Raw genomic sequence first — 13,122 nt, 5'->3', positions numbered from 1 at the left:
GGGCCTAGCCTCTCCACGGCATGTGGGATCTTCCCGGACCGGGGCACGAACCTGTGTCCCCTGCATCGGCAGGCAGACTCTCAACCACTACGCCACCAGGGAAGCCCTGAATGTTTTGGTAGGTGGATATTGTTCCTGGTTCTTCACTCTTTCCTTGTATGAAATTTTACATCTGTGCCCTTTACCATGTGATGCTGCAGTGCCCCCCACTAGAGTAGTCAGAGTTTCTTTCCCTGTTGTGCTAATACCGGGCTTGGCTGTGGGGTTTGCTCTGGCCAATGGAATGCTTAGCAAGTGTTGTATGAGCAGAAGCTTTCAGCATATCTGTGTGGTTTGGCTTGGCCTCTTGCTATTAGAACAACATGCTCCATCTGGAAGCTGGTCTGAGGAGACACATAGAGCAAATCTGTATTAGTTTGCTAGGGCTGCTATAACACAATACCACAGATAAGGTGACTTAAAGAACAGAAATTTATTTTCTCACAGTTTTGGAGCCTAGAAGTCCAAGATCTAGGTGTCAGCAGGTTTGCGCTCTTCTGAGACTTTTCTCTTCGACTTGCAGGTGGCTGTCTTCTTGCTGTGTCCTCACATGGTCTTTCCTCTGTGCCCATGCATCCCTGGCTCCTCTTTGTGCATCCAGATTTCCTCCTTTTCTAAGAACACCAGTCAGATTGGATTAGGGCCCACCCTAACAACCTCATTTAAACTGAATCACCTCTTTAAAGGCCCTAACTCCAAATGCAGTCACATTCTGAGGTACTGAGGGTTAGGACTTCAACATGTGAATTTGGTGGGGGAGAAACAATTGAGCCCATGACAGGCCTGAAGATAAGTCCAGCCAATCCCAGGAGGCCAGTATAGCCACAACTTTCCAGCAGACCCATAAGCAGGAAATAAATGCCTGTTGTTGTAGGCCACTGAGTTCTGGTGTGGTGTTTGCCATATACGTTTATGGGAGCAATAGCTGACTAAATAAGTGTATCACTACATTCACTACTTTTGTTCATCGAGGGGAAATTCACATAACACATAATTAGCCATTTTAAATTGTACAATTCAGTGATATTTCATGTACTATTCATAATGCTGTTTCTTTAATTTCTTTCTTTTTTTTTTTTGGCCACGTGGTGTGGCATGCGAGATCTTAGTTCCACAACCAGAGATCGAACCTGTGCCCCCTGTATTGGGAGCATGGATTCATAACCACTGGACTTCCAGGGAAGTCCCAGTTTCTTTAATTTCTAATGCACAATGTCAGAGATACTTTAACTGGAGGAAAAGTATGCATATTTCCTCAATGGAAAAATGTTTTTCTGAAAAAGAAAAGCTCATTGTGGTAGTATCTAAAAATTAAAGCATATGTTACACTTGGGAAACAAAGACTGAAAAGGGAAGTAACTTGGTGCTATCCAAAGTGTTTTTCTTTCCTCACAATCACGTCTGTTCCAACCACATGCCTACAAAAATTGCCTACCCTTTATTTAATTAATTAATTTATTCATTCAGTATTGCTGAATGACTACCACATACTGGCCCTACTCTTGTGTCTGTGGATTCAGTGGTGAAGAAAAAAAAAAAAGACAAAAAAATTCCCTGCCTTCATGGAGCATGTGAATTCTAGTAGGGAAATCATATTAAATCGATAAATATGTTAAATAAATACCACGTTAAATAGTTTAAAAGTGCTAAGAAGCAAAAATAACAGGGAAGATTGATACAAAATGTTTAGTGGTTTTGAAATTTTATATAGGATGATCAGGAAAGGCCTCATTGAGAAAGTGACTTTTAAATAAAGATCTGAAAGAAGTAGGAGAGCTAGCTATGTCAACACATGAGGGAAGTGTGTGCTGGGCAGAGGAAATAGCAAATGCAAAGGTTTGAGGCAGAACTGTGGTTTCTCTGTTCTAGGTCTGTGATACAGGAGCGGGAGAAGGAGGGAAAGTAGACCAGGAAATGAAGTGAGAAGAGATGAGCGAGGTAACGGGGTGTATCCCCTAGAGCTTTGTAGCTCATCATAAAGGCTAGGCTCTTTCTTGGAGCGAAATGCAAGCCATTAGAGAGTTTTGAGCAAAGGAGTGGGTGTGACCCGACTTGAACAGGATCACTCTTGCTACTGCAGGGAGAATGGATCACAGGGTGGCAGGAGCAGACACATTAATACCACTGAGGAGGCTCTTGCAGAAATCCAGGCAAGAGATGAGGTGGTGTTGGACCAGGGTGATAAGAGAAGAGGTGGTGAAAAGAGATTGAATTCTGGGTATATTTTTAAAGTACAGTCAGTAACCCTGTGTAACTCAAAGAGTGGAACTGACATTCATTGAGATGAGGAAGACTGTAGGATGATCTGTTTTAGAAGAAATATGAGTAGCCCCGTTTTGACGGGTTAAGTGGAGATGGCAAGCAGGCAATTGGGCATTTGGGTCTAGAGTTAGAGGCAAGGTCAAGGCTGGAAATATAAATTTAAAAGTCATCACGTAGGGCTTCCCTGGTGGTGCAGTGGTTGAGAGTTCGCCTGCCGATGCAGGGGACACGGGTTCGTGCCCTGGTCCGGGAAGATCCCACATGCCGCGGAGCGGCTGGGCCCGTGAGCCGTGGCCGCTGAGCCTGCGCGTCCAGAGCCTGTGCTCCGCAACAGGAGAGGCCACAACAGTGAGAGGCCCACGTACCACAAAAAAAAAAAAGTATAAAAGTCATCATGTAGATGGATTTAAACCCAAAATAGTGAGTGAGAGCACCTTCAGAGTGAGTGCCGCTGGAAAAGAGATGAGTCCACAGATGGAGCCCTGGAGCACATTAATACTTAGAGGGTGGGGAAGGGAGGAGGAGTCACCAAAAAAGAGAAGGAACTGCTAGAAAGGAAGGAGGAAAAGTAGTCCAGAACGATGTTCTGAAAGCCTAAGAGAAGAAAGCTTTTCAAGGATGAAAGAGTAATTCAACATTTTTATGTTACGCATAATATTTGCCCCATTTGTTTCCCAACTAGTGGTGATCCCTCCTCTTCAGCTAGAAAAATGACGATGTTCAGGAACTTAAAACTTCTTCTCTGGAAGAATTTCATTTTAAAGGTAGGTATGGTTATCTGTAGGGAAAATGTGAGTCTCCTTGGGAGGAACTGAAAGATTTAGTTAAATTCGTTTCTAATAATGGAGTAAAGAAAAAATTAAGAACTTTACTTGTAAAGGGGCCCTTTTCTGCAAATGAGCCATGTTTTCACAGTAGTTCTGTTAGCCCTAATTATTGAAGGTAGCATCATTGTTACTGATTTCTAGCCATTGTTATAGAAAAAATAAAAGGAGATATTTCTAGCTAATTCTCATTGTTTTTTTCTTTGTCATGTGTTGTACAGGGAGGCTGGAAGAAATGAACGCATTCTTTTATTTATATATATAATATATATTTTAGTGAAGTAAAGTTGATTGAAAACATTCTTAATGGAAGAACATTTGCCACGTAGCCATTTAATGCTTGTGTTCTATTTTGGATTAACATACGGCTTTTGTTTTTATTTTAGAAACCAAAGACTCTGGTAACAGTCCTTGAAATCTTGATGCCATTACTATTTTCTGCAATTGTAATGTGTCTTCATTTTGGTAGTTTGCCAGGAAATAGACCTCCTGTCAACTACTGTGCAATTGATATCACTTCACTGCCAGAATTCTTCATTCAATATCCTCTGAAAAATAGATTTCAACTAGTTTATATCCCTTCCAAAAGTGAAACTTTGAAGAGTATCACTGAAAGTGTGGAAAAAACCTTTGGCATTGAGTTTGAAGGTTAGACATAAAGATGCGGGAAGGATAGAGAGGACATTTTTATAAAGTATAGTTTGAAGTTTTTTCCTGTGAGTTCTTACAATACTGATTCCAAATCTGGGGTCTCCGAATTCTGAAGAGTCTGCAAAGGTGGTAGTTGGGGGAAACCAGTTCACAAGGTATAGTTACTATTTCACACAATGCACAAGAGACTTGTATATTTATGTCACAAGGCTTCAAGGCTAGTTAAAATGTTAAGTATTTGTTTTTAATTTACTGTAGTGACACTGGTTATCTCATATTAATCCTGGTTTGCAGTCATAATATGTCTCTGACTAATAAAAGACAGGAAACATTCAGAGTTTCTGAATTAGCCTTTTAACTGGTCTCTTTCCTCGTCTTCTTGTCCCATTCTCATCCAGTCTCTACGTGGAGCCAAAAAGATCTTTAAAAGATCTGTGGGATCTGGCCAGTCTCCCGATTCAGCCCCTTCAGTGACTTCCGTTGCACTGGCAGTCAACCAGACCCTTCCCCAGTCTTGCTGGCTTCCTCTCTTCCTTGGGCTCCCATACTGGTGGTGTTGCCACCTTTCAATTCCCGGAATCTGTGAGTCTTTCCTCCCTTCTGACAAAATGTTTTGCCCTCAGCTCTTCCTGTGGGTTGCTCCTTTTTATCATTAAGGTTTCAGCTAAAATGGCACTTAGGAATGTAGGTTTTAGGTTTCCCATCTCTGCCTTTTTCTCTCTCACAGAATCCCATTGGATATGTTCATAGCATTTTGATAAATGTTTAATTACATTGCCACTCACTGCTTCCTGTGCACTGTCTGCCTTTCCCTGCTAGGTTCCACCTCCGTGAAGGCAGAAGACTATGTGTGTTTTGTTCATACACTGTACCTGGCACACAGTAGGTACTCAATACATATTTATTGAATGAATGCAGTTAGGTAGATAAAATTTTTCAAAATATGGAGTAACTTTTCAAAGTTCCTATAATTGTAATATGTGTTTTTATAAGGTATTCTAATAATATATAAGGTAGAACATGGAAAGAAAGAGCTCTCCTCTCTCAGCATTGAGTGCCACTCAATGAAGACAATTCTTTTAAAGGACCTCAGTGGTATAATGTGTGGGAACTACTGTTTTGAAAGTTGTGCTTTATGTTTGCCTAGTATTCTAAAATATTATTCTAATTCAGTTACCTTTTATAAGTATGAGATTACGAAATTAAAAGAAAAAAAAACCAGAATTCCTCCGTGGTGAGGTGATAAGTTAGATAAAACATGATGATAAAGAACAAGCCATAGGAAATAGGAGGGTGGTGTGTTTCAGGAGTCAGGGGCTATCCAGGCAGGGGCACAGCGAGTAGCCAGGCCCTGAGGTGTTTGAGGATCTGAAAGTCATCAAGGGAAGCTGAAGTAAGTTGAGAGAGTTAGATGAGGTTTGAAATGTCTGTAGGAACCACATAATGCAGAGCTTTGCAGGCCTTGTTAGAGTGTTAGGGTTTTCTTCTACATGCAGAAGGAGCCATTGAAGGGGTTTTAAGAAGACAGGTTATGCTGCAATGTAATTTGTTTTAAAAAGGTTTATCTGGTTATTCTCTGGAAGAGTGATTGGAAGGGACTAGAATTTGCAGACATCAGGAAGGGAAAGATACCTTGCTAATTGCCAAATCCAGTGCTTTCTTTCCCATCTTCTTTTCTTTGTCCTCATTGTGACAGGGATGCTTTCATCCATCTCTTTGGAATTCTCTACTGCTTTGAATGCTGTGATACTGTAATCTTCATCTATTTTTACCTCCCTGCCATTTCCATTGGAGTCTTCCTTGCTCACTTTTTGTCCTCAAACAGTTTAATGCCTTCTTTTCCTCCCTCTCTCCTTATTACAGAATGATACATGACACAATGCAGTGTTTAATGTAAAAAGTTAAAGTTCCATCCCTAATCCCACTTCCCAGAATTCTTTGTTAACTGTTAGGGATGTATTTTTCTGGAATTAAAAAAATTTTTTAAAGCATCTTAAAATTTACAATAAATACAAGAACTCCTTGCACTGAAAATTTCAAACAGTATAAAAAGATAATAAAAGTTAAACTCCCCTCTTCATGCCATTCCCCTAAGCAAATCCTCCACCCTAGAAGTAAGGACAAACAATAGTTTGACGATCCCTTCCAAACTGTGGTAGACTTCTGGGTTTTTTTCTTCACAGCATCTATCGACCCTTTTGATATATGCACAGCCTATTTCTCCCTGGAGGCCTGATCCCTCTCCCACTCTGAGCCCATGATGACTCCACCCTGGGCTCAGGATGAGTCATGTAACCTCTGTCTACACCAGTCTGCACTTGGCAGTCCCCTTGCTATAGGGATTCATCCAGGGAAGACACATAACTCAGTAAGACTCAAGGAAACACTTAGATTTTTTCCTGGGAATTTATGGGAAAAAGATTATTGCTGTTCTGCTTCTGGTAATACGGCAGACTAGGTTATTTGGACCAACCCTCTTTCTGAAAAACAGATGCTGGATAAATATTTAAACATGTTCTTAAAAGTATTAAAGAACTAAATAGACAGTAAGGAACCATCAAGACAAACAGCATTGGGTAAAAATATTTTATTTCTTGATCCAAGGGGTAATTACTTAGATTTTAATTTTATAATTGTTCATTAAACTGAACATTTGTGTTTCATATGCCTTCCTGTATGTATGCTATTTTGTGCAATTTAACCAAATATGTGTGTATGTATATGTGTGTGTTTAAAAAGAAACCTAAATAAGGCTAAGGAAACAAAAGAACAACAACAACAAAAAAAACCATATATAGGATAAAAGGAAAATTTACTCATAATTCTATCACCCAGATACAAGTGCTGTTTAAAACCTCACATACACCCTTCCTGCCCTTTTTCTAACAAAAATAGGATCATTTTGTATGAACTCTTTGTAACCTACTTTTTATTTACTGTATTGTTAAAATATTTCCATATTCTTAGATATTTTTCTTAAGAAGGAAAGAACCCAGAGAGGTCAGTGGAGTCCTCAAACTGCTTCTTATGAAAACTGCATCATATGAGGGGGAACTGAGATGTAGTTTCAAGCCTTGTAAGGCACAGAGGGAAAGAAGAAAAAGTCAAGGCTCATTCAGGAGGGATGTCTCACAGGAGACCATCTCCCCATAGAGCTGGGATCCCAAATGCCTGTACTCTTAGTGTAAGGTTGAGCCAGAAGAAAACACACCTCATTCCCACCCCTGAGGGGCTCTGAGGAGAGTTGCCTCCGAACTGAGCACAGCAGCAGGTGCACCCGTCCCAGGGATTTGTAGCTCAAATTCACATCACCTGGTTGTCCAAAGAAAACCCCTCAAACTATGGAGTGAGATGTCGACTGCCAGATGCAAATGTAAACCTCTGGAGGAACACGCTGTGATTCTGTATCTCAAAGAAGGGTGGCCACAAATGTATCACGGTCAATGAGCACACACCAGGAAACAAGACAGCAAGGATGAAGATCAGTATGAACAATAGATGGCAAAAACAGACCCAGAAATATTTCAGATAATGGAATTATTAGCCTCACATTATAAAATCACTATGTTTACTAGATTTAAAGAAATAAAAGACAACCTGAAAATATTTATAGATAGCATTTCACTATAAAGAGTCACCTAGGGGCTTCCCTGGTGGCGCAGTGGTTGAGAGTCCGCCTGCCAATGCAGGGGACGCAGGTTCGTGACCTGGTCTGGGAAGATCCCACATGCCGTGGAGCAGCTGGGCCTGTGAGCCATGGCCACTGAGCCTGAGCGTCCGGAGCCTGTGCTCCATAACGGGAGAGGCCACAACAGTGAGAGGCCCACGTACCGCAAAAAAAAAAAAAAAGAGTCACCTAGCAGGTGTGAGGGGGAAAAAAAGAACCAAACAGAACTTCCAGAAGTGAAAAATAAAATGATCAGAATATAAAACTCAGCTGAATGTAAAACTGGTGAATTGGAAGATAGATCTGAAGGAAATTTTCACAACACAGTACAACACAGAGAGAGATGAATTGACAAAATGTAGAAGAAAGGTTAAGAGACAGGGCCCTTGTTATTCAATTCAGAACTTGAACTGGGAAGTCTTAGTCCCAGGAACTGCTAGCAACCATCCTAGGACATCAAAGAAGTAATACAGAGGGAGAGAAAGAAAAGTCTTTTTTTTTTTAAATTTTTATTGAAGTATAGTTGATTTACAATGTTGTGTTAGTTTCAGGTGTACAGCAAAATGAATCAGCTATACATATACATATATCCACTCTTTTTTAGATTCTTTTCCCATATAGGCCATTACAGAGTATTGGGTAGATTTCCCTGTTCTATACAGCAGGTTCTTATTAGTTATCTATTTTATATATAGTAGTGTGTATATGTCAATCCCAATCTCCCAGTTTACCCCTCCCCCCACCATCATACTGAGTGAAGTAAATCAGACAGAGAAAGACAAATATATGATATCACTTATATGTGGAATCCAAAAAAAGGGTACAAATGAACTTATCTACAAAATGAAGTCTTGATCATGCAATTTGAGAACTGGATCAAGTCTCAACTTTCGTGGATCAAGTGGTTGTTTTCCTTTAAAGAATGGGTTTTGTTCTGCTAGAAAGTTAAAGTTCAGTTTCATCAAAAAGTCTATCAAGACTTTTAAGCTTTTTTGTGGGGAAGGTGTGGAACAGCTTTTACTTTAAAGATAATTAATCCCATTACTGAGGTGTGACTCTTCTGAATGCCTCAGGTGATCACCAGGAACTGTCCACACTGGCTGGTCAAATGCCTCCTGTGGGCTCTGGGCACCACTTAGCTCATACTTCCCCTGTTTGCTCAGGCAGGGCATATCTTAGTATTCATTAAAGGGGTCCTCTGTCCAGATTTCTAGGGCGATTTCCCAGCACAGCCTTCTTCTCTTGGGAACTCTGCCCTGCAACTCTTAGCCATTTCAGACTCTTCAAACTCTAATCTCTGTCAATGTAGCCAAGTAGCTGCATTCCACTTGGGTTTCCCCTCCCTATTCTATGGTCTGAAATGTGCCTCCAGACAGAAAACCAGGGCAATCTTAGTGATCACCTTGTTTGTTTCTCTTTTCTCAGGAATCGTAATGCTATGCTACATATTGTCCATTGTCTGATTCTTGATTCTTTTCTTTCCTGTCCAGTTTTCTTGTTATTTGTGGTAGGAGGGTAAATTCAATCTCCATTACTCCATCATGGCCAAAAACATAAGTCATAGATTTTTTTTTTTAACATACAAACGAAAGTGGCTTAAAGAGATTGTGTCATGATAAAGGAATTGTGGGCCAATGGTAGGTGAATGATGCTTCACCTTTTAACCTTTAGTATCATTCAAAGTTTTACCATGTGCATGCCCTGGTTTTTTTTTTAATCTAGTTAATAAAAAATTCTCATTAATATTTTCAGAGACATTTGAGAAAATATTGCCACTCCAAAATGAAACTGGACTCCTGTGAAAAGGAAACCATGAAAGAAACAGAAAGAGGACATGGAAATTAAAAACGATTATCAAAATAACTTTCATGGAAATAATAAAATGGACATGTTTGAGGTTCTGTTGGTAATGGGGAAGATAAAGTCAAGGAAGCCTCTGAGAATGTAAAGCAAAGAGACAAAGAAATGGAAAGTATGAAAGATGGGTTAGACATGAAGGGCAGGTCTGGAAGTCCCACCTCATCTACTTGGATTTCTAGAAGGAAGAAAGGAGACAAATGAGGGGAGGAAAACAAAATAATACAGAAAAGATTTCTGAACACCATTTCCACCTTGGACGGGTTCACTAGTTACAAGCAGGGGAACAAAAAATAGCAAACTTGGGCATGTATTAGTGACATTTCTGAACCCAGAGATTAAGGAATAGCAGTCTCACTGGCTTCTGGTTACCTACAAGGAAATCACACATTACACTCAGCAACGCTGCATGCTAAACGGTATAGTAACACCTTCAACATTCTGAGAAAGAATTATTTTCAAGGAGGATCCTGTATTAAATTGTCAGATGTGAGGGCAGTTGACTCTAGAAATTACTTCTCTCATCAGAGCAGCTATATTTCTTTATGATTTTGTTTCCACTTTTGGTTGTTATAACCGTGAAGAGAAGGCTGCAATGGAGCAATAATTTCCTCATTAACATGGACAAGAATTGTGCTCTATGTACTGTAGCCCTAAGTGCAACCTAGCTAAGAAGAACTCGAACACAAGAGCTTTCAGAATGCCACGGAGGCTGAGGCTGTTATCATTTGACTTTGTGTTCACACTGCCTAGCACAGCCCCAGGCATCTTACATAAGATGCGCCCATTTGTTTGCAGAATGAAGGACTGAGTGAATGACCGTTTCCATCCTTCAGTTGAGAAGCTGGCAAAACCATATCTCCTTCGGTAGAAAGAGGATAGTTGGGCAGCATTTGCCTTCCCACCAGCCACTCACTAACTGGATTTTTCTCTCTGTAGTTCTAGGCTATCCTTCAGTACCTTCATTTGAAAATTACATAATTCAGGATCCCAAAGCTTTCTACGTATTGACTGGAATTGGTTTTGATCATGGCTTCAATGACAGCAAGGAGCCCTTGCCACTTGAGGTAAGAGCATCTTTTCCATCACAATCTTATTGTGCTACCCAGCCTTGAGCATGAGTTCAATAAGCAGTCTTGTTACCTGAGCTCCCTCTAGTCAGCTTCGTCAGCTGGTGGCAATCTTAATTCCAGAGGAGGTAAGAGAATACTCCTGATTTTATATCTTATATCCTGGACTTTGAGATTCCTTCCAGTTTTCAGATTCTTTAAAAGAGCAGACTTTTTTGGAGTAAGCCTCTGTCCCAAGGGTACAGGATGGCATATTTTCAGCTGCTGGATTACAGAAGCGAGCCCCAATGCTAGACTCCATAGACTGGAGTCCCAGCTCTGCAGCGTCCTACTGTGTAACCTTGGGACAGTCACTAACATTCCTAGGCCTCAGTTTCCTTATCAGTGTAATGAGATTAATAGTAGTTCCTAACTCATAGAACCATTGTGAGGATTAAATGAATTTATGCCTATAAAGTGCTTAGAACAGAGCCTGGAGCAGAGGCATTTTCCAGAAGGGATAGTTATTGTCATTATTACTAATCCCACGGACTTCAGATATGGTAGATCTGTTTGTTTAAGGAAAAGGCAGTGTTTTAAATATCAGAATACTTGTTTTCTGCTTTAGGATGGGAAAACCACTAATATAGAGCTTTTGTGTTGTGCTGTACAGTCTATCTAATGATCAGTTGTTAGAACTGGCATGGGATGTTGGTAGGTGGAGACAAGGCATTTTTCGAACACTTGCTAATGCCAGGCCCATCACGGGGATCATCTCACTTGATCCCACAGCACCTCTGGGGTAGGTACTGTTAACATCATTCCCATTTTACTGATGAGGAAACCAAGGCAAGAAGATTAAGTAATTTGCCCAAAGTGCCATGGCTATTCATTAGGAGATTGGGGTTTGGATCCAGGTGGTCTGGCTCCAGAGCCTGCACTCAGAATTATTCTGCAGCACTCCTTTCCGGATGGGGGCTCAGTAGCCCCTTGTCTGTTTCTTAGGATGGTCACAGCAGAATGCAGAGAAGACCACAACTACAGTGTGCTCCGCAGAGGAACATCTACCACTGTGGGTGCCTTTCCTCCCATCGCAGCTGACGTCAGGCACACCCTTGCTCTGTCCTGTTCCTTTTCTGAGTTTCACAATCTCATGACCGAATTTGTTTCTCTTTATTCTTCATAGGTTAAGTATTACTTGCGCTTCAGTTGTTTTCAGAGGAATTATTTATTCTTGAGGCTAATACTCCATGAAGATGACTTTCAAGGCTGGAGCGCATCCTATCTTTATCCTCCTAACCTAAGCCAAGAACCCTGGGACTATGGACTTTCCGATGGGGGATCCCCTGGTGAGGAAGCCTCTGTGTGTTGTCATGAGCACAGCCTGCTTTTGTCCCATATTTATGATGCTATTTGTGTTGTTTTTGCTCTCTAAACACTTGCTACAGTAACATTTCAGAAGATGTTGAAGGGGTTATATTTAGAAATGTGGCATTCTGTAAAATGCTTACATTCTAGAGTAAGTTAGTCTAGCAGTTATGCATTTGATTGTTTTGTGCTGATACTGAATTGTTCGAGAGAAGAATGGAATTTTACAGGAACGAGTGCCTTCTTTATGTTTCTGTATGTGTTAACTTTTCTGCTTATAAAAATGTGTACCTGCTGTTAACTCTCTGCAGACTATGGGAGAACAGTGGGACAACGTGGAGATCTGCTCATCCTCTCTACTCTGCAATAAGCATCATATTCCTGACTGGAGGCCCAGGAACTGATCCTCTTTTGGACTCATGCCCTCCACTTCACTGTCGAGTTTTGGTCTCCCTCTTTGTGAGGGGTTTAGGGTGACCATCCTCTAGGGAACTAACTGCTCTTAGAAAATTAAGTTGACAGTCTGCACCACCTTGTAGAAGTAACCACACAATTGACCTGAAGCCTTGGGCTTGCAAGCCCCCCAAGTGGGAATCCAAGTCCCAGGGTTTATAGTTTCATGTGATTCTAGAAAAGATGTGAACAGTTCTGCAGTCAAGAATATCTAATAGTTCCCAGAACTTTATCATCAAATTTGTTCCTGCCTTTTTCATCCTGACAGATCTGGAGGCCTCCCTAGGTTTAGGCCAACAGAAAACCTTAGTCGCCTCTACTCCAGTGCTGGCATACCCCACCCTGGCTCTGCCGGTTTGGAGGCCTGTGACCCTTGCTTGGTAGTGAGGCCATTATTTCTTAGAAGACTCCAAAACCAGGGCTCTTTGCCTTTCAATCTATTGTTCCCCAAAGCTGACCTTAGCACACCAGCTGTGCTATATTGAAACAAGGGTTACTTATGGTAAAGACTGTTTTTGAGGCTTGGCAGCAAAATTCAGTGACGATAACCCTTGGACTACAGCAGTGACAACTCAGAGACAGGTCACAGCAGTTGAGGGGGGCTGTGTCTTCCAAGTGCTTTGAATTTAGTACTCCTGTGTGCTGAATGAGCAAAACTGCAGAATGGGCACCCTTTCCCTGAAGCCTGAGTACTTAGGGGAGAAGATGCAGCCCCACCTGGAAGATTGTAATATTGGGTATCCCTTATTTTGTCTGCCCAGAACTACTTTACCCCATTTTCTGATAAAAGACATTGTCCCTCAGCCACAGGGTTCCCATTGTGACTTTCTGCTCTTCCATATTGTAGCATCTTGGCTATAGAAATGCCTTTTCTATTCCTGTCTGTGTGTGAATGGCTAGCCATGACCCATCTGAATTATCTGTTGTTTTTCATCTTCATTCTTAATCTCTT

The 13,122-nt window shown here is 41.1% G+C and overlaps 1 protein-coding gene across 1 annotated transcript in view; it reads left to right on the top strand.

Annotated features, from left to right (window-relative positions):
- Positions 1-2,667: 2,667 nt before the first annotated feature.
- Positions 2,668-13,122, top strand: part of LOC113626610 (ATP-binding cassette sub-family A member 17-like) — a 77,842-nt gene continuing 67,387 nt past the window's right edge. Inside the window, 4 exon segments of the mRNA XM_027118365.1 lie at positions 2,668-3,065; positions 3,512-3,773; positions 10,240-10,367; positions 11,536-11,698. Of these exon segments, the coding sequence (XP_026974166.1) occupies positions 3,012-3,065; positions 3,512-3,773; positions 10,240-10,367; positions 11,536-11,698 (607 nt within the window). The 5' untranslated portion in view covers positions 2,668-3,011.

The sequence above is a fragment of the Aethalodelphis obliquidens genome, unplaced genomic scaffold, assembly GCF_003676395.1.
Source record: "Aethalodelphis obliquidens isolate GAN/ISIS:26980383/991018 unplaced genomic scaffold, ASM367639v1 scaffold18, whole genome shotgun sequence".
Lineage (NCBI taxonomy): Eukaryota > Metazoa > Chordata > Mammalia > Artiodactyla > Delphinidae > Aethalodelphis > Aethalodelphis obliquidens.
This window is presented reverse-complemented; position numbering and strand designations above follow the sequence as displayed.